The sequence below is a fragment of the Saccostrea echinata genome, unplaced genomic scaffold (assembly GCF_033153115.1).
Source record: "Saccostrea echinata isolate AGI-Se365-2 ecotype Australia unplaced genomic scaffold, CSIRO_AGI_Sech_v1 ptg000064l, whole genome shotgun sequence".
Lineage (NCBI taxonomy): Eukaryota > Metazoa > Mollusca > Bivalvia > Ostreida > Ostreidae > Saccostrea > Saccostrea echinata.
This window is the reverse complement of record NW_026889813.1, coordinates 5641173-5663857: the sequence shown is the minus strand read 5'-3', so window position 1 is coordinate 5663857 and position 22685 is coordinate 5641173. Positions and strand designations below refer to the sequence as shown.

At 32.1% G+C, this 22685-nt stretch overlaps 1 protein-coding gene across 1 annotated transcript; it reads left to right on the top strand.

Annotated features, from left to right (window-relative positions):
* Nucleotides 1-4877: 4877 nt before the first annotated feature.
* Nucleotides 4878-22646, top strand: LOC133175702 (uncharacterized). The gene is made up of 28 exons (XM_061310812.1): nt 4878-4910; nt 5870-5971; nt 6258-6332; nt 6873-6977; nt 7637-7736; nt 7851-7986; nt 8384-8459; nt 8805-9002; nt 9140-9269; nt 9809-9925; nt 11036-11142; nt 12381-12502; nt 12821-12966; nt 13915-14025; nt 14370-14461; nt 14781-14916; nt 15755-15930; nt 16023-16104; nt 16234-16491; nt 16594-16727; nt 16960-17089; nt 19407-19588; nt 20078-20159; nt 21328-21438; nt 21528-21616; nt 21833-21953; nt 22256-22434; nt 22557-22646. The coding sequence occupies exons 1-28, from the start codon at nt 4878-4880 to the stop codon at nt 22644-22646; spliced, it is 3420 nt and encodes a 1139-aa protein (XP_061166796.1).
* The last annotated feature ends 39 nt before the right edge of the window (nt 22647-22685 follow it).

Sequence of the window (22685 nt, the reverse complement as noted above, 5' to 3'; positions counted from 1 at the left end):
CTGTGGCCTTCAACTATACATTTAGAAATATCGAGGTATTATCAATTAACAATAGTTATTTCCATTCATATGTCGACTCCATATATCCCATAAAAGGCAGAGATTTTAAGCACCGCCTTCAAAAATACCTTGTCTGTGTACCCCTGTCAATCAAGTGCGTTAAGGTACATCATTTGGTGCTAGAACTTGATTGACATTTACTTACTAGTCCCTGTGTATACCATGTACACCTTGTCTGGCACTCGTGGTGACCTTCAAATTAACTTTTGATCCTTTGATATTTACCACACATAGTATAAACAATAGGGAAGCTGTATTACTATGGAATTTTTAGCTTGATAATATAAATATATCACACACCTTTAGTATTTGAAATAATTATGATATTCTTTATGATAATATATATCAAAGTTAGGTAGAACTTTTTTTCAAAGCTCAACTAATACTTTATATAATAATATTTTTAATGGGTGGGGATGATTTGACACATTCAAATACAAATTAATAAAAATTATTGAGATTAAACTTTATTTACAACTTTTTATTTCTAATTTAAAATCATCTCAAAATCCCAACACAGGTAAAGTTTGACTTTTTGGGTATTCTACTGTGTATTAAATCACTTCCTGTGTATAGGGATTGGGAGACAAACGACCACAGGTAGACTGCTAGCCCTCAAGGCATTCACACCTGAACAAAATAAACCCCTCCCTCACCTGGAATTTACCATCCGGTAAAAAATCTCTGCCTTTAAGCTCGAAATTAAAGATACCACAGAGTATGACACATCTGTTTCATATTTGAATATTTAATAGAAAAGACCTTAATTAATGGTAACTTAACAACCAAGCTTTATGATAAACGTGATTACTTTAACTTTTCAATCGTCAGCTTCCCTTACTTATGTAGCAATACTAACAGTAGTATACCCTTGTCACTTTTATATGGGGTTTATATCTCTCAGTTGATTTGATACACAAGAGCATGCTCTACGTACGAACAATTTCTAAATCGAGGCAAGGTATTGACAAACAAGTTGATGAAACAAGAATATCATCTGTCTCGTTTAAAGTCATCATTTCGCGAGTTCTATGATCGGTACAATTACCTTGTCAGAATATATCGTCTATCATTAATTCAAATGCTGACTGACTTTTTCAAACAAATTTGTAGGCCATTATACACAATGAATTTTCTACGGATTTTTCTGTTTTTCCCGATCATGACAAGGAGCACACGGTGGGTATGACCGGTTGACAGGAGATGCTCACTCCTCCATGGCACCTGATCACACCTCTGATGTTTCAGAGGTCCGTGTTCGCTCAGCTCCTGATTAGTATTGTTTGAATGGACTTCTGAGCTTGAATACTGTTCGTTACCTCCATATTTCATTATAGCATTTTTAAAACAAACTTTGGTCTTAAAAAAATATTTGTTGAATTTACCAAAAGATTTAAGAATTACATTTACAAAACTACGGACTAGTAATCGTCATTTGCCAATTGAAACAGGGAGATTGTCGAATTTTTGGTAGGCCCTGTCCCTTCCTCGGGACATAGAAAAGGTTACAAAGTCATGAGAAAACCAAAACAGATGAAAACAAAAATATTTAGCACTACAAGTACGCTACCAAACCCTATATATTTACATTTGCTGTGTTTTAGTAAGCCAACTGTGTAATTGAGTTGAATGTTCAGAAATATACAATGAGAAACTCGCTCTAAAGTGACGTCATAATAAGGACTCAGAGACGTTAATAAAAATAGAAATATATCGGACAGAGAGAAATTCAAACATTGTGTAGATTTTTGGTGCTTATAAACATGTAAAATATAAATATAAGGAATGTTTTTAAGTTGCAGACTTGCACGTTGCGCGCTTCATGAAATATGCCTATGTGACAAGTCAATGTGATTTACACACCAATAACTCACACAAAACTTAAAAATATTCCTTAATTATATACAGTTTTACATTTTGAATTTCGATGTTGAAAACTAATTAATTTCAAATGAATCTGGACCACAGCAAGGCGCGTCCGGTCAGTCTGGTTTCCTATGGTGATGACACTTTTACAAAAATACCCCAGGGCAAGCAATCTTTGGCTGTTTGATGCTCAAAATAAACCGTGAGATGTCATAATTTTGAATAGAACATTGTTTTTATGTATTTGGGTGAATTTCCTCAATATATCATTATATAGATTCAATGTGACACATAATACTTTATCATGATTTTAAAATGAAACACATTGTACCTTTCCATAGAGCAAAATTTTCAATTATCTTGAAAAACCATTGCATATTACTCGCCATCGCTACTGAACAGTAATATCAATATTTCAATATTTATTCATTTTCATATTTCGTTCAGTAAACTTTTATTTCACTTTACATATATTTATTTAAAATATTGATTCATTAAGTTAGTTTATTCACAACAGTGAGTATAGACTAGGAAGAACACAAACAAGGCATTGACCGGACCTGCCCATCACGAGACGGATGCTGTTCAATGTGACAATGTAACGTTTACCTTGTATATACCAATGAATTAACGAGAAATGTTTGTGAGAATTGTCTTTGGATTAACATCAGTACGGTACTTTTTGTTGTCCAGCTATTTGTGATCATGACCGGTTATTGTGTTTTGCCTGTATTGTTCTTTATATGTTTGACTGTTGGTTGTGTCTTTGCAGGTAAATTATGCAATGTAAATACATGTACATGTATTATTGTGATGTCATCATTAAGGTTTTCTTTTTTACTGACGATTGAAGTATTTATCAACTCCAACATACTGATTGATTGATTGTTTATTGTTTAACGCCGAGTCGGCAATATTTCAGCCATGTTTCGGCGAACCAACATACTGAAGAGATTAATGTACACGTCGAAACAAAATTACAATTTAATTTCTCTTCATCCCTTCAACCAAATACCGTATATATTTTTTTTTACCCCCCGGGGGGGGGGGGTTATTTCTCCATTTGTTTATTTAAGAAATAAGTTATCATTTTAAAACATTAATTGAGATACAAATACGGGTTGATCACATGATCAAATCCCATATAGCCCAAAAGGCTTTTTTTTTGTAGATTTGATCACGTACTAACCCAAATTTAAATCCCGATTTTTTTAAGATGGTAATTTATCACTTGCATTTACATTTATGACTAATTTATAACAGATATTTGTGTATTTTAGTTTTAAACTCACGAAATGTTTTATATTTTCAAAACAGCGGTATAAATTGAATGCGTTGAACGCTCGCCGATCCTTTAAGACATGAAAATGAAAATGTGGTCATGTGACGAATCTGTATTGACACATAGATATGCTTTGCTCAAATATCATTATATAAGGAAAATATTTGCAAATGTTAAACTTGAAGATGAACTTTTTTTGAGATTTTAATTCATAATTTTTATTTTGTTTCACAGAGAATTTTATCAGAGATGGTGGATTGAAAAAGCCATCAAAAACTTTTACAAAACGTCAATACATGTATTTTAATGAAGTATGACGTATTCAGTTTGATTTACTTGTATTGTAAGAAGTACATTGTATCCCATGAACGCACTATAATGATGTATAACATCAATATATATTGCATCATTTTAATTAAACATTGACAGACGCTTTAACTCGTACAAGTTGTACCCACAGAGTGTTAGCATCTTTTGGCAATAAAAGCATTGTAAAATGGAAAAAAAATAATTCAACACATATTTATTTACTTTATTTCATAGTTTTATTTTGAAAGTATTTCGTATAAACTTTTTTCCAAACATCCCAAACTTGTAAACAACTTAGAAGCAGTAACAATTTAAGTAATTAGAACCTCATACTTCTTAACTTGCCATTGTTTTCTTCATAATTGTTGTGTAAGTTGTAGTTTAACCCAAAGATATATAAGTAGGATTGTATTATCTACTGGTTTAACGTGTCATCGACAGTTCTTTGATGCTTCTTAGTCTTTTAAGCAATCCAGAATAACAGAACCTCAAATGAAAACACACTGATTCGAAGTCAGTCAAACGCATGGAATTTCGGGGGTTATTCAATGAGTAATGCAACATAAAGTTTGTCATAATAAATGAAGAAGTATTCAATTTCATTTTTTAACAGTTGAAAAGTTCTATTAAGGAACCCCTAATCACAGAAAACCCCATGGTTTTTCCTATTGTTGTCGCAAGTGAATTCACTTTTAAAATAAGCATGGTCACTACACTGAGCAGATAACTGTTTGAAAATGATCGCTGCTAAGAAGAAAAAAATGATGGCGTATGTGAATACTGTGCTTCATTACACATATAGCTGGAAAAACCAATATTAAAGATATGATTTTAATATGTTAAAAGACTAGTCTTTCACGCTGTATAGTTTTCAGATGGATTCGTACTTAAAAAGTACAAGTAAAAAATCGCAGTCAAATTGGTCAATAAACATCTGTAGGGACACCAGAAAATATCACTATTGTGAGCAATTTGAGATCTGAAAATGCCAGATTTACTTTGATAGATATTGCTAAGACGCTAAACTTTTCATCGTCGCAACAGTTTATAGATTTCTGACAAATGAATTAAATCTAACAATAATTCTATCAGATGGGTGCTTTATTTCCTTACATATGCTTAATAGAAAATACATGTTAAATGGCGCAATGGTCGATTTAAAAATGAACATTTTTACTAAAAAGATTTGATAAACTTGAGTGAGAGATGTCGTAACATGGGTGTAGTTTTTATTGCCGAAAAGAAGATCCAGAATAAAATGTGGAATCAAAGGAAGTTGTCGGCCTATTATTGCAAAGAGAAGCAAGGGCTTCAAATATGTTTTCTAAATTTTCTTTTTATTCAAGAGGTTCAGTAAAACATGTACAAACAGCCAATGGAGGAACTATCAATGGTAACTTTTATGTTAAAGTTTCACTCAGGAAAGTTAAGCAGATTTCCTTCCTGCAAAGCAAGTCGAAATACAGGTCCTCAGAATATTATTCTGTACCTGACAACGCTGCTGCAAATAAACATAGAAAATTAAATAAAATTTTGAAGAAAAGTAAGTTTACAAAGCTTACTCCCCCTCCCCCCCCCCCACACACACACACACACACTATTCGTTAGATCTCAGCAATTGAGATCTTTTTATTCCAAAAATGTATGAAAGCAATCAAAAGAAGACTTCACAATTTCGATTATATTATTGAAAATGCTATTCATCAGTGTCTTTAGAGGATGTCTAAAGATGAGTATCCTGAATTTCTCTGTTCATAGGTATAAAAACTTCAGACATGTGTAAATGTTAACAGGGAATGCTTTTAGGGATTGAAAGTATTAAGAATCTGCTTTACGTGCGTTTCCTATTTTTACATGACATTTTGCATTATTTATTGAACGACCCTCGTAATGCCTATCAATGTGCTTGGCTTAATACTTCAGGGAATACATAATACTCTTTACAGTTTTCATATTTCAGCATAATAATCATGCATGTGGAATATACAAATAAATTTACACTGGAACATTTATCGACAGTAATTATTATGAAATTGAATTTACGAAGAAATATAACACAATTCTCTGGAACTTGTATTTTTATCCATTGGATTGCTTTTAATGTTGTTTAGAAATGACAATAATATTCAAATAACCAATATCTTTTGTAAATCATGTTTCCAAATTGAAAAAAAAAATCGTCGATAAATTAGAATACAATGATTAAAAAAAACGATTAATTTATAGTAAAACAGTTATTTCTCTTTTCGATGCTTCAATTCCAAATGTGCATTGATATATTTTATTATATATTAATTAAAATGCTTATAAAGTTGAAACACTAATTAATAGAAAATTTTTATAAATATTAAGATTGTTGGAAAAAGGGAAAGACGCCATGCAAGAAGAAAAGTACAAATAAAGAATAGCTATAAAAAATTAATTGGTCATGGTGGATCTGTAATTGACCGTAAGGTAATTGTTTTTTCCCTAAAACTGCCTTTTCTTGTTACACTACCTGTAATACAATTTCTTATCTATAGACAATGTACATCGATGTATCATACTTTAAATTTTCAAAGGAAATTAACGCATCAGATTTATCGTTGGATTTTTTTGACAATTTTTATTGTACTAAGTGTATATACATCTAATTTCCTATTCCGTTCAGGAAATAGTTTATGCAATATCGGTAATAAGTCTTGAGAGTCCATGAACAAGAATGAGTTACATGTACTATTTAACATACTATTTTTTACAGGCCTATGATCCCGACTCCACTATAGCTGGTCTATTGGCGGGAATGTTTGTGAAAAGAAATGGAATCGAAAGATCGGTAAGATTTTTCAGAATTTGAAGATACATGTACTATTTTATAAATATTTTAACTTGAGAAAGCAGTTCAGAATTGTCCTGTTCTTTAAAGATTAAGAAATGTTGTGGAGAAGCAGAATATTGATTACTAAATTATGTACATCATGTTGTGTATCTTTAGAGGTTGTGCCACATGGCCCTCTTGTGGAGAGGGTATTTATAGGCATTGATTTTCCCAATTCAATCAGATTGTTCAAAATAAAGTATTGTTTAAAGTAATATGCCAATATTCTTTATTTCGTCCCATATTCGAGAAAATAATACATGTATTATTTTTTTATTTGAAAATTCTTCAAATTAAGATTGACGTCAAGTTTAAAATCTTGATGATGTTTATAGTAATTAGTAATAGTATGCACTTTCCTATACCAAAATTGTGAAATTCTTGTGCTCTGGGTCTAGGGATATCCATAGCCTAAAAATCAACTGATACTTTTATCAACCGTAAGACCCATGAAACTCTTGTACAAATCTGATTTATAACATGCAAGACTTTTTTCAGCCACACATTGATTTTCAACATAGTCAAAGATATCAAGGTCAACAACTGGATTCGCACAAGTTTACTCATAAACAAAAAGTACAGTTTGGATTAGAATCAGAAAATGTAAGTTCACATATTCACTAATAATAATAGCATTTTCCCTCTAAATACTGAGAGTGTTAGATCCTGATGTATGTACTTGTTTCGATGGTCAAACTCTCACCTCACATATTTAAAAAAGGAAATTATGTATTAAATACGACAGCTGTATTATTTGTATTTACTATATATGTATTGTGTCCCCAAAATCTTAGCTATCCTGACTGTATTCTGAATAAAAAATTAGGTGCAATTGTACACTTCATTACAGGTACTTCATGACAGGCTCGATGGCAACCCCGTCCACCCACCCCCGCTCCAACATAGTCCCCGGGCTTTTTAACTTTTTTGTCAAACGTCATCTTTTAAGGACATATTTCTTATCTAATCCATGGCATCGATTCCAAAAAGTACCGGACACAATTAAACGTTTTATTTAAAAAAAAAAACAATCAATCCATTGTATATATAGTGGAGTAGAAATTTTTATAAATTGTTTGTTTTTGGATTTTTTTTCAAATTGATCCGATGGATTAGATCACAAATATGTCCTTAAATATTATTTTAAAAAGTCAAAAGGGCCTTTGGGTCTATTGGGGGGGGGGGGGAGTCCTCAATCCTGTTCTCAAGCACCTGTGAATTTCATAGAACTTCCATGACAGAAAATGTTTTTTTTTCTTCAGGAAAGTGATCTCCAAAAACGCAGAAGAAGAAACTTTATAATACAAGATGGTTCACTTTGGCCAAAAGGCGTAGTTCCGTACGAACTGGACTCAAATCTAAGTACATTGTATCGTATTGCGTTGTATTGTATTCTCTTCGAATTTTATTCATAAAATAGCATTTTATGACACAGGATCAGATTTCGTTTTCTAAACATGCATACATTCTTTTCAGCCCCCGATGCTTTGGAAGTTATTAACGCGGGAATTAAAATGATGAACAATCTTACTTGTGTCCGATTTGCCAGACTTGGAACTGCTACCGCCAGCAATGTTCCCCATGGAAACTGGGTCAGGTTTTTTAGTGGGAGGTGAGTGCGTTTTGATCATGAATGCATGTTACCAAAGGCATTGATTAACATTGGTTAACTGGCATTGGTTATTTACCAGTAATCTATCCCGACATAACGACAAGTTGTTTTTGCAAAGAAGATCATTGTATCGACCATAGAATTTGCGAAATGTTGACTTTAAACGAGATTGCTGATACCCCTGTATTATCAATTTATTTACCAGTAGCCTATCTCGTTTTAGAAATTGCTCGTACTTAGAACCAGCTTCAAATTCGATTCGAATAGTGCACCATATGCAGATGATAATGGTATTACTACATAAATAAGAAAAGTTCACGATTGGAAAATATGATGTAATCAGTTAACCATATAGAATTCAATGTAAAAGGAGTATTTTAATTGATTTTATTTTCAGCGGATGTTGGTCTTATGTTGGAATGATAGGATGGGGTCGTCAGGATATTAGCTTACGAGACCCAGGCTGCATTAGTGTATGTTACAACACAATATGCCAGCTTTAGCTAAGATTTAATTTCCCACGTAAAACCGACGATATAGATCTCAGATAACCTGTTATGTTGTCTTTTTCAGAATAGTAGATAAAACATTTTTCCACAAATATTTGGACTACCTAAACTTGTGCTAAAAAAGAACTATGAACTTTTCTTAATTTGTTTTCAATCCCATCCATATCATTTTCAATAGTTATAATCAAAACAGAATTCCATTGCATCTATCAAAAACACTCCTTTGTTAGTTGAATTAAACAGTTCTGAAATAAAACTATATTTCCTCTATTCTAATTTTCTGTAGTGAAAGCTGTTTAATATATTCAGGTTGCTACAACCATTCATGAAATGTGTCACGCTCTCGGAATGTGGCATGAGCAGAATAGAAGAGACAGGGACCGTTACATTCAACTTTACGGAGACAACATTCAAAATGGCGGACTCAGCAATATTAATTTTGCAGCCATAACAACTAGACTGTTGTATCCATACGACATATCTTCTGTTCTCCAGTACAGTTTAAATGTAAGATAGTTTAAAAACAAAATACAATCACATTAAATTTCTCAACTAAACATAAGATATATTTTTCTTTAAAGACTTTTCCCTTCTATAGTAAAGACCTTTTTCAATTAAGAACGAACATTAAACATTTTTCCTAGTCATTTGCCATTGATAGAAGTAAACCAACAATACGTTCCAAGGATCCGAGACTGGCCTTCTTGGCGGCCAAAGCCGAAGGTCTTATGTACTACGACGCACGGGAGATTACCACTGTCTATGGATGCACAAGTAGGAAGAGTTTTCTGTTTAAAAAAAGTAAAATTATTAGCGCAATGAAATTATTTTTTGGCATTTTTCCTATTGTGAACTTAGCAGAAATTTTATCATCGTCGCAAACCACGGCCAAAATATACGATCTTCTCCCATTCTGGAGAGAACTATGAGCGGACTCCGGACCGTGGCTTGAGACGATGAACTTTTTATATACTGTAGTAGTACAAATGTAAATGATGTACGAGCACATTATATATATCAGCAGTGCACATAAATTGGCAGAACAAGTGCCAAATATAAGTATCAATAAATTAAGTAATTTACTTTTTAAATTCACATTTTGAATGAATCTTTTCAAAGAGACCTTAGTTTCATACAATTAATTTATATATTGATTAATATATCAATTAATTTTGAACACATGATAAATAAACGTTTTACTAAAATTAGTATACCTTTGTGTTAATATGTATAAAAATAGTATAAATGAATAAAGCAAATACCTTTTTTGTATGCACACAGTAACGTTTCATCATTTTATTAATTTTTTGAAGAGGATTGTAACAACCCGCCTACCTGTGAAAATGGTGGCTATGTAAACCATGTCTGCAAGTGCCACTGTCCTTCACCTCTAGCCGGAAGTAATTGTTCGTCTGTCAAGTCAAGTCAAGGTAGATGAATCTGCTACCATCAAAACTTCTTTGATTTTTTTTCTATTCGCCTTAAGTCAAAATACTTTCAAAATGTATTGGACTGTTTTTAATCAAGGAAATGATAAGAATTATAGAATTCCACTGAGAGACTACATACACACACATCACAGCATATCAAGAATACAAAAACACAAGGAAAGGCTAGGCTAACTTTGGTTTTGTTTGTTTTGTTCGTTTGTTTATTTGCTTTGGTTTTTTTTTTTTTTTTTTTTTTTTTTTTTTTTTTTTTTTTTTTTTTTATTGATTAATATATTAAAAAAAACAAAACAAAACAAGGTAAGGTAGTCTATAATCCCCGGGTTCTGAAAATCAGCAGAAAAGTCATTGAAAATACTCACAAGAATATCTCTGAATTCACAAAGTAAATTAAAGTTTATTTACAAGTGGTACTTCTTCAAGTTCATCATTATACTTAATCATATAATATAGGGAAAAATCATCAAATCTCAAATATATTTTTAGGAATTGCGAATAAAAGCACATTTGTGCATCTTCTAATTGAAAATGATTCAACAAGTATATTTTTGCACAAAAAATTAAAGATATCCAGACATTCTGAGAAAATCGTGTCTTTTTTAATACGTATACAGTAGTTTAGTTCTTCTATCAACTTTTAATTGTTGTATAATACACATATAATACAAAATGTAAATAGCTTGTATAGTGTCATTGCAATCAGGCATCCCGGATTACTTCCAGTTTCATATCAAACAAATAAGCATTATATTGGTATATATACAAGACTGATTAAAGGAAATTCGTTCCTCTGAAGAAATGTATTTTTGTACTTTTATTTGGGTGCAAAGGTCAACTTTTTACAAGACCGTTTCTAAGACTTCAAAAAAACTTTTATCATATCGAGATGCATGAAATGACAAATGAAGCAAGATTTTAATTACAAGCTTCATTTTGAGACTTATTTATTCATTTAAATAATAACTTTATGAGTTATTGTTCCTGGATGATGGGCGGATATCCTTATGGATAGTCCGACTCATATAGAGATCAAATGTAACTCGTCACTTTCAAAAAAAAAATGTAAGACGTTTCTTTTTGAATATTATTCAGGCTGTGGAGGTGTCATATCTTTACCAGAAGACGGGGAACATGTTATTACGTCATCCAATTACCCCAATAATTACAGAGTGGGAGAAGAGTGCGTATGGCTGGTCAAGGTACACGCCCTAAAATTGTGTAGTAGTTATTTGAATTATTACTTTCGACTATAATGAAGTATTTACAATTCATGTCTTTCTTTCCGGAGCTAATATTTGGAATTTTTGACAGTATATATATTCCTTTTTCTTTTTCCTTTTTTAACTCTCAAGGTACATGTACTTTCTCCTTTGGTTTGCTTTATTGCAGGTACATATATATCTAAAACAAAAACATGCTGTAAATAAATGATAGTTTGATATATTAATTTTATTGGATGTATAGTTAATCAAAGTTTTACTAAAATGAATCAAAATTCCATTGTAATCACTCGAGTTCATCAAAGTAACAAAGTTTTACTATAGTGAATTAGAGCATATTCAAAGATTCAAAGTTACCGAACAGTGTACTAACTTTAATAGATTAATATTTTTTAATCACTAAATTTATGCCTTACAATTTATGGTCAATAAGAGTTTCACAGTATTTGCGAAAATGAATAAAAGAATAATTTTTTTTTTTTTACTTAACTTTAGTTACCAATTTCTAAGTTATAAATCATCTTTATTTTCCCATATTTATGTATCAATATTCCAACATCATCTGCATATGGTGTTTATGTCTCCAAACTGATTCGATACTCAAGAACATGCTCTGAATACGATGTCAAACCGAGTCAACTTACTGACAATTAGATGTTACAAAGATTTCATCCATCCCTGGTCGTTTAAAGTCTGCTTTTCGCAAATTCTACGATCGTTATAATGGTCTTGTTTGTAAATACATCCTACCGTTGGGTCGAATTTTATCTGACATGTTTCACACCATTTGTTAGGTCATTGCTTTTATACTAAATTTGACTACGGAGATTGATCACTGTTCGTTATAGTCTTTTTTTACATTCCACAGTATTCACTATATAAAGTCAAAGCATCAGGGTTTTATTATTAACGACATAAAATCAAAGTATTTAATAAATTTCAGTTAAATTTTCCTTAAATAAAAGCACATAGAAATGAGGGGGAAAATGAATGGTAGAAAGATTTTATACAGAATTTAACTCTGTGTTTTTCACACCAGATTTGGGAAGATGTAATGTGTTATTGCGTAATGTGTTATTGCTTTAAAATTTATCTTTCAAATGTGCATTATTTGTCCAGCTTAGTGCGCAGTACCATGAAATTTATCCATCTCTTTGTGCATTACCATTGAAATTCATCCAAATCCAAGTGCATAGCTATCTCTCCTTTGTTTGCAGGCACCACCAGATCGCCATATACAGCTGACTATAGACTTCATGGATGTCTCTGATAATGGTTACGACACATGCTATCATTGGTTGGAAGTCCGATATAACCTCATGGGACAAGACGGCCCAGAGTATATGAACTTATTCTTGTGATTTCCTATTAAGTTAATGTTTCATAGTTTAAATTCGCAGCTGATTTTGTTATTTAATTCACATTATCGGAAACATGAAAACAGTCTTCATAACATAAAGAATGCACTTATAAAATGTTCATTGTTTTTTTTTTTTAATAAACCAATTAAAAAGTTCAAAAACGACAAGTTTGAACACAGCGAGGTTAACTTTATTTTTTACAGGAATGGAATACAATAATTTCTTTACTGTAAAAACGAAAAGATTGTGAGATATAAGTTTTTTTTACAATAAGCAGGAACACATTTATATTTTAGACTTTGCGGTCTGCGAAAAGCAGAAAGAATCTACACAACAGCTGATGAATTAAAGAATGTAATGATTCTGAGGTTCAACACAGCTGTCTCCAGCGACAGGCCACCATCTAAAGGATTCCACCTTACTGTCAAGAGCATTGGAATGAGTAAGTAAAATATTATGCTGATGGTTACTGTTCAAAGAAAAAGAGCGTTAGCAAATGAGAATGAATTTTTTTCTTAACTATGGAAAATGGGAATCGTTGAAATTTAACTATTTATGTTGAAATTTTGATGATTTATTTTCATAATATTTAAAAATGATCAATGAAAAGAAGATACACATGTAATGTACTTGTAATTTTAATTGACAACTGTTCACTGTTAATTATTTTGCATAATTTGCTGCAATATACGAGGGTTGTCCCAGAAAAACGCGAACTTTTTAAACATTTCATAAACTACCTGACCAAAGCTATTCATTTTTGGCACAATGTTGAGAAATAATGTTTCCGTCATTTTGACCAAATACTTTAAGGGTGGAATGTCATATGCATTTATTAACAGCGTTTAAAGAGTTTTAAATATCGGTGGTCGGCGCACGTTAATTTCTTGACTTTCAAACTTAGCATTGCCATATATGTTTTCTTTATTACAAGGCTATTTGGAAATATAATGTGACAAAATTTATATCTACAGAAACTGTACGACCTAGAGTTCTCGTGTATAAAAATTAATACTGTCTTTCACTTCATAAATGAAAATAAAATATGACGTTACATGACCAAACACTATAAGTTGGATATTGTCAAAAACGGCGACGTTTTGCGATAATTGCTACGTTTTGACGTCGTCGGTGTAATTGCGCCGGGAGCTACTTTGAATGATTAGTTTATCAGAGAGAAAAGTGTTATTTATAGAGATATTTTATTGAATTTTCTGTGATTTATGTAAAAAATCTTCATTGGTGCATACCAATTTTTAACTTTATAATATAAGTGAAACGGAAAATATTGAAAATGTTTGCGTTTTTCTTGGACAACCCTCGTACTTAAAATTTAAACAAAAACCTAGATTTCGAGTGATCTTCATCACTTTATGATTGTGTTCTACAGGTTGCGTTGACCACCCCTGTGTCTTCGGTAAATGTGTAGACACCAATACCTCGTACTGGTGTGAATGCCAGACCGGGTTTAATGGAACCAATTGTGATCAAATTATCGACGGTAAACTAATGAAATGATTTTACTTTTTGGGAATGTTTGACAAATTATATGATAGACATTGTGAAATTTTCATTTAATTTCTTCAACAGAAAAAGACGTGATGTCTTTGATTTTTCAGGTGTCGATTTTTCAAAATCCATTTTATCTTTTTTCACTTCATTTTAAAATATTTATTCCTTTTTAAATTAGTCCCATTAGTGCTTTTTAACTTCTGTCTCTGCAAAAGAATATAAATAAAGCAAACGCAAAAATTCCTCTAAAAATAGAGGGAAAAGCTAAACAGATGAGATTCATTATACAAATGTGTATATACGTAAGACAATTAACATGAATTTCTTCTTCAGCAAACATGTACTTCTTTGCTAACTTTGATGACCCTGGAATGATAATTTTACAAAATGAAGCCACAGACTCTTTTGACTGGACCCTAAACTCGGTAAATCACTTAACTATTGTTTTTTTCTTCAATTTTGACATTGAAGTAAGCCATGTTTTATTCCCATTTAAAACGTATAGCGAATGGTTTTCAATTTTTATTAAATCTAGAATACTATTCAATAGAGATACACCTACATGTTGAGCTATTTATATTCATGAGTATTTATACTAATACTATTACAATTTTTTCTATTTATTTATTTGAATTTTGTTATAAATTGATAAAATAAACCATTATAATTGTAACAGTTTAAAGTTACACGCATAAACATTTTTTTCATTTTTTAATTTACTTATATTTTGTATTTTTTGAGTAGAACGAAACACCTTCTTCAAATACAGGACCAAGCTATGCTCACTCGGGAAAATATTACATGTACATTGAGACATCTTCGCCCCGGTCCCAGGGCGATACTGCTATTCTAAGTACAGGATTGGTCAGTTTTTCAATAGGTATGTCTTTTTTAAAAAAAATAGAACGTAAGTTTTTACTTCTTAAAATCATGCTATTTGTTGGTTTTTCGAGGATATTCTAATACGTATAAAACTGTAATGTTAAATCGGAATTTCGGTCAGTCCGATGTACAATTTTTTTTTTTGAGCACAAATTAGCTGCAGAGAAATAATGGAAGGTTGCACTAGATGCAAGACGCTTTTTATGTGGAAATGCACATTGATATAGTAATGTTAAATCTGGGTTAGACCATATCCTAGCTATTAACAGAAAGTGCATTGGAGATCCTTGCATGAAACCAAGATTATAACCTTATGGTGGTTATTTAATGACCCAAGGTCAATTATCAAGTTCAACTTCAACAGCAGAAAGTTATTAGTGGCGCAATTCGCTGACACAGAAGCATTGTAAGCTAATACAAAGTTTGCTTGTGATGGCATGATGTTTTACGTAATGCTAATTCAAGGTTAATATGCAAATTTGAGGTAAGAAGAGAAAATTAATAAAATTGTTTATGGGGATAATTTCGCAAAGAAAGAAACCAGTTGTATCTGTCGCACGATTACTGAGTATATAAGGGCTGAAAATTTTCAAAGATCAAAAATACCAAAGTGCATACTGTAGCAATTTAAAGACGTATTGAATGTTCATCTGATTTTTAGAATTGTTCATGAACAGAAAGAAAGTGAACCTGACACTAAATCACTTAAAATGAAATCCATTGGTTTATTAGATTATTAAATTTACGTCTGTTCAACTTTATTATAATAAATTGTAAAGTTTTCTAAACAGCTGCCTACATTATAAGCAATTTAATAAATAACAGTTGTTTTACAGCGCAAGAGAGGTGTCTGAAATTCTTTTATCATATGTATGGATCGACAGTTGGTTCCCTAAAAGTATTCTACAAAGGAACAGATATTGCAAAAACAGTGGCATTCAGTCGATCTGGCGACCAAGGAAACCAGTGGATTCAGGCTGAAATCGATATTCCTGCAGTACAAAATCTTAAAGTATGAATTTTCAATATAATATAATTCAACGGTGCTTTAAGAAATTAATGTCTCTGAGGGGAAAAACGTATACGTACAGTTTTACTTTATAGATTGATTTCGAGGGAATGGCAGGATCTAGCTTCACTGGAGATATTGCTATTGATTCGATAGAGCTCCTCAGCCATGGCTGTTGTATGTACCTACATGTAAACAAAACGGAAAATTTAATGACATATTAAAGTATATACTTTTGAATACCTAATGTGAAGGTTTCTTATATATATATATATTCTTTTTTCACTGTTTCTACCTGCACTACAGCTTCAACTACAATTGCATCTCCTACTATTAGTACTACTGTGAAACCTACCATGCATATGGAAACAACTGTTGAAGACACGCCCACACCAATAGAAACCACGCCTACAAACAATATCACCTCTCCTATAAGTATTGAAGATGCACTAAACAAGAATAAGTCTGGAAGTAGTCAAGAGACCACACCTACCATCATTAAGGACTCAAACATTACCCCGAATCAAACTACTACAGCAACAGGAACAACAATACCTTCCATTGGTTTATTTTTTTAGCATTTTTCAGCTGATTATTACGAAAGTCAAATTAAAACTTAAAATACTATTCCTTTGGATTTTTCTAATAAGTAAGTTTAATTTTTAGTTAAATGTGGATTTGAAACTGGAAAAACTTGTTTTATGGAAAATATGGCCCAGAGTTCAAATCAGATTGGGAAAGAGGTTCTGATTCAGCCTGATATACAGAAGGATGACTTTGATTGGACCATCGGTCACTTGGTATGGAAAATAATCTGAAAAATTTGCATTGTAATTTTTTGAGTACGTAGAGAACATTTTTAATATACATAGTATGGCATGTGTGTTTTATTTAGCAAATAGAATACTGCATCTGATTATGTGCAAATTGATCACTTATAATTTATCTGTATTGAATTTTATCTAGAGGATATTTTCAATGGTATTTTATTCAAATCATCTTTTCGTTTGATATCCAGTCATTTAATTCCAGGGACCAACTTTGTCTTCTGAAACCGGCCCTTCCGCTGCATACAGGGGTTTCAGATATGCTTTTATCGAAGCATCTAATCCTAGAAAACAGGGTGACAGAGCAATCTTGAGAACAAATATTACATTTAAAGGTGATTTGATTTGAACATTTTTTTATTGTTTAACACAAAAGGATCAGCAACAAGTTCTTACAACTTCCAAGTTCTTCTCCTTGTGTTAGTAAAGTAACAGTTAGTACAATTGTCACAATATTAATTTTCATTTTGTTAGTAATTATCTCTGACTAATGTTATATACATGTAAGTAAACATAGAAATCAGTATATAGTATTTAGGGTTCCAAATTCTTTCAAGTTAATATTTGAATTTCAATCGGTGCAAACTTAAGAATGTGTGATGCAAACATAGTAATGTAACTTTTTTAAGGTCACCTGAACCGAAGGTTCCAATGAGTTTTTATGAACACCTAGTTCTCCGTCCGTCGTTTGTCTGTCTGTGAACTTTCCTCATTTTCAAATCCGTCTCCATAACCAGTGGACCATTTTCAACCAAACTGCCACAAAGCCTCATTGAGTAAAGGGTGTTAAAGTCCCCTATTTTGAGTGGAAATATAATCAAGTTAAAGGGAAAAAAGAGGAATAATTAAAGTGTAAAGTCTGTTAAAATAATGGACCCCTTTGGGTAGGGTTGGTCACAATAGGAATAAAAATTTTACATTGGATTATTAAAGAAAAAAAATCATTTAATATCTTAACTTCAGCTTGTACAGATTCAAGCTTGTTCAAACCATGGTCACTGAGTGTATGTTTGGCAATGTAAGGGTAATCATTTTTTTTAATGGATTAATTAGTAAAAATCCTCTTCTAAAAAACTGGCCATAACTAGTCATATCATGCAAACATCAATAAGGGATCAAAGTTTTATCTCTGGATATATATATATATATATATATATATATATATATATATATATATATATATATATATATATATATATATATATATATATATATATATATATACTTATATATATATATATATACTTATATATGTATATATATAAAAAATATGTATTAGAAAGGAAGCAAGACCTAATTTATACCAAATGTATATGCAAACATTCCAAATTGTTTGGATCCAGATTTTTCCTCAAATTATAGATTATGGGGTGAAGGCAGGGCTAAATTCAGGATTCAAATTATGCAAAATATATGTAAAAAAAAATCGATAGAACAGCAAGCCTGAATGAGACATTTAGATAATGAAGCATTCCAGTGTCATTTTCATTGAAGTTTTTGTAATACACCTTAAGACTAAGTTGGGATATGTATTTTTCCATAAAAATAAAATGAAACAAGATGTGTTTGTGAAACACTGATGCCCCCGTATAGCAGCTTATGGCGAAGGTTAAAGTAAAGTTTCTTAAAAGTAAGTCAAAATCCAGGCCAAAGAAAGGTCTTGTCTCGTGGAATATACCTGTGAAATTTGAAAGCCTTAGCTGCAACTGTTCAAAAATTATGGCGAAGGTTAAAGTTTTTTAAAAGTAAGTAAAACGTCAAGGTCAAAGTTGTTGGTATCCAAAGGAAGGTCTTGTCACAAGGATTACATATGTGAAGTATGAAAGCCCTAGCACCAACTATTCCAAAGCTATGGCCAAGCTTAAGGTTTTTCAAAAGTAGGTCAAACTCCAATGTCAAGGTCAAAGGGTCAAAGTGATTGGTATCCAAAGGAAGGTGATGTCACAAGAATTACATATGGGAAGTATGCTCTAGCATCAACCATTCAAAGTTATGGCTAAGGTTAAAGTTTTTCAAATGTACGTCAAACTCCTAGGTCAAAGTCAAAAGGTCAAAGTGGTTGGTGTCCAAAGGAAGGTCCTGTCACAAGGATTAGATATGTGAAGTATGAAAGCCCTGGCTCCAACCATTCAAAAGTTATGGCCAAGGTTAAAGTTTTTCAAAAGTAGGTCAAACTCCAAGGTCAAAAGGTCAAAGTTATTGGTATCCAAAGGAAGGCCTTGCCAAAAAAAATACACATGTGAAGTTTGAAACCCCAAGCACCAACTGTTCAGAAGTTATGGCCAAGGTTAAAGTCTCATAAAATTTTGTTAAAGTGGGTTGAACTCCAAGGTCAAATGTGATGGTACCCATAGAAAGGTCTTGTCACAAGAAATACACATGTGAAATATGAAAGTCATAGCTCCAACTAATCAAAAGTTATAGGCAAGGTTAAAGCTGACAACAGACAGACAGGACAAAAACAATATACCCCCGGGATCTTTCGATCCGGGGGCATAAAAATCTAAAATTCTGAAGCAGAACAGTAGAACCAAAGTGACTCAATTGAGCGCTATATACCACAGGGCCTCTTGTTTTCTGTTGACAATTTACTGTTCGTAATAAAACTCGATGTCAAATAATTTTTTTTTTTTGCTATACAATATATTTCAGAAACAATCCAGTGCCTCAGTTTCTCATACCATATGTATGGGACTTCCAATGGAATGGGAACACTAAATGTCTTTTATACTGGAAGTAATGGAACAGTCAGCAATATATTCAAACAAAACGGAAATCAAGGCAATTCATGGAAGAGAATAGCTGTAGAAATTGCACCAACAAGTGGACTTCAGGTATGCAAGAAAACGTGTATGACACTTTGGAAAACATTTCTTTGGGAACTGTATTATTTAATGTTTGGTTTTTGTTAATTATTCTTAAAGTTTATGCTGTCTCAGGTTACATTTTGTACCTGCGGTCAACGCGTTCGCTTCTCGCCTTTGCTCGGTTCCAAGTAAAACCGAAGACGTTAACATATCTTTTGCAAAGCGCTCGAGATTAAAAATATAGAAGCGTATAAGTGCCAGGTAATATTTTTGTTAAAGTTGGAAATTCCAACTTTAAAGTTGCCTTTTCCAACTTATGGTAGAAATTAGTTCACAATAATTCGTACTTAGTTCAATCCGTGGCCTTACCCACAAAAACAAATTCATTTGAAAATCATAGCTTTAAAGAGATCCATAAAATGCATCAATACACTTTGACTTAAAAAATATTTCTCCTTTGTTTCTACCTGTATATAGTTTTAATTAATTTCTAGAGGTTTCGTTGATATTTTGCAGATCTATTTTGAGGGCATCTGCGGGTCGAGTTACAGAAGTGACATAGCTATTGATGATGTCATCGTTAGCGAGGGTATATGTGGTACGAGTGGCTGTCACCAAGTGAAAATTACATCATTGTCAGTAATGATGGCCGTAATACTGTCGCTTCAAATACTGTCTAATCAGCAATAAAGTTGTTAGAAAAGACAAAAAAAGAGTGTGTTGTTTACGTAATAAATATAAATCCTAATCATGAAGGAAATTACAGTTGTCAGGAGAATGTTTGTAATCGTTTTGTATTAAAGTCGAATTAAATGATAACTATTGCAAAACCCACTTGAACGTAGACTTTAATCTTGAACAATTGTAATATTGGATGGAAAAGACATTCTTTATAGGAATCAATACGTGCTCAAGGTGACTTACTGTCTCATGAAACACCAGTGGTTCTAAAGTCGTTTTTCTCCCAGAGAAAATAAAAAAGATCGTCCATACCCTGAACAGGCATGGGGTAATTGAAATGAGAAATTGTAATTAACTTTATTTGAATACATTTTTTCAAAGTAATTGGATGTTTTTAAATACATTCCAATAATGTCAAGTATTTTCAATTACATTTCAAATACTTTATTTTTCAAGTCACAAATCTAAAAAAAAAAGTTGTTTTATAATGATGCATAACAGTACTGTTTGACATGAGCTTGTGTTTGAGTAATAATCAAATGGCTAATAATGTTTATACAGTATGACCATGCACACTGTCCAGGGCAATTGGTAAAGATTTCAAGATTTTTAGATATAAAACTATTGTATTTATTTTAATTACATTCTTCAAATTAATTGAGAGTAATTAATAACATTTATAAAAATGAATGAATTATAATAATTGCAAGTAAGTGACAAAATTAACAATGTATTTGAAAGTATTTAATTACATTTCAAGGATTTGACCTAAACCCTGACCCTGATCAGTTATAATAGAAATTTTATGAATTTTAATGGGTGGCTTAAATATCTTTTAAAGTACAGGATCCATGCATTGATATATAAAAAAGCAGCTCGGGTTATAATGTAAGTGCAAAATGGATTTACAAGATGTGTATATTGCTGTGGAATATAGTACATGCAATTAAAAACCTCTCTATGACGACGAATTTGCATTTGACAAATAACAAATTTCACAACCTGAATTTTAACCCAAGACGAATAATCCTAGATGTAGAATATTAATAGCTTAATAATCAAACAGACGATTTTGATTTAAACAGGATGTGCAATAGAACCCTGCAGACATGGAGGAAGATGTAACCCAGGAGGAACATCTGGGTACACTTGTACTTGTAAAGGAGGATATGGCGGACATAATTGTGAACTATTAGGTAGATATATGTATGTAACTTTTTGTCATGACAAAGATGTGAATATGATGTTGATTGACATAAATAAATCGTAAACCTATTTTTCAAAGTCAATTCGATCCTCTGCACGTTTTCTGATGGGATTTGTTCCTTTCTGGCTCAATCGACAGACGATGGTGGAGATTGGAGCTTTGGACAAGTATTAAACATCATCTACCCTCTTATGTGAAAACGAATGAAAAGAATTTTATTAGTCAAGTTAATTTCTGCTGGCTTTCTTTACCTCTTTCTCACTCGGAACTATTTTAACCATAATATAAATAATACAGATGAGAAGCAAATTTTTATGTTTCCACGATCCGTGCTCTTTTAGGACTGGTTTACTTGCTTATGAATTCCTTTTTTTTATTCTCAGACAACTCCAAGCATTGATACCGGACCTCAGATTCCATTGGATGGCGCGTTTGCTTATACTGAATCCACATTCAAAAGTCAAGGAACAACCTACATACTGACGACTGCAGGGACTCAGCTAGGTGTCCAAATTTAATCACAAGTTACTATTTCAATACAGCGTACATCAACAATTTAATTTGAAATGTTATTAACATACTGATTTTAGTTGGAAATGAGCTTGTTCTTATATCTTGCTGGAGCCTGATGTCAGTCTTCGCATGACATGCGTGTATAATTGCAGATACAATACTGTGAATAGAAAAAACAAACAAACGCACAAACATCTACAATGTATGTTTAGCTCCAACTCAAAATCCAAATATTTTGGATATACTTACAATTTAATCTTTAATCACTTGTAATACTATTCCTTACATTTCAGCTAACCAATACTGGTGCCTATCCTTCTATTACAACATGTATGGAAGAGATACGGGGGCACTAGCTGTAAGGGCTGGCTCCTCTGGAGGACCATTACCATACAAGTGGTATTTGTTTGGCAATAGGGGTTTACAGTGGCATTTTCAGGAGTTGTCCATCCCGCCTTCTCCAAGACTAGTTGTAATTATAAACCTTGCAATTCCTGCTGTTGCTTTGTAATAATGTTCCTTTTCTTAAAAGCCCGGCATTAGTCTTCTACAGTTGTAGTTTTTTTAACAATTCTTTTGCTTGATTTGTTTTAGATTGAATTTTTGGCGATCAGAGGATGGGGATATCGAAGTGACATTGCCATAGATAACGTGTCGCTTACTCCAGGATTGTGTTCAGTTTGACAACCAAATTAAAATTATAAAAAGCATAAAATATTTAAC

What these genes read in the sequence shown, in the direction of transcription:
- LOC133175702 (XM_061310812.1), top strand. Translation starts at nt 4,878, where the DNA reads ATGTACAAACAGCCAATGGAGGAACTATCAATG. An exon ending in CGAACTGGACTCAAATCTAA is followed by an intron (nt 7,737 to 7,850) that starts GTACATTGTATC and finishes CATTCTTTTCAG; the next exon opens with CCCCCGATGCTTTGGAAGTT. An exon ending in TTGACTGGACCCTAAACTCG is followed by an intron (nt 14,462 to 14,780) that starts GTAAATCACTTA and finishes TTTTTTGAGTAG; the next exon opens with AACGAAACACCTTCTTCAAA.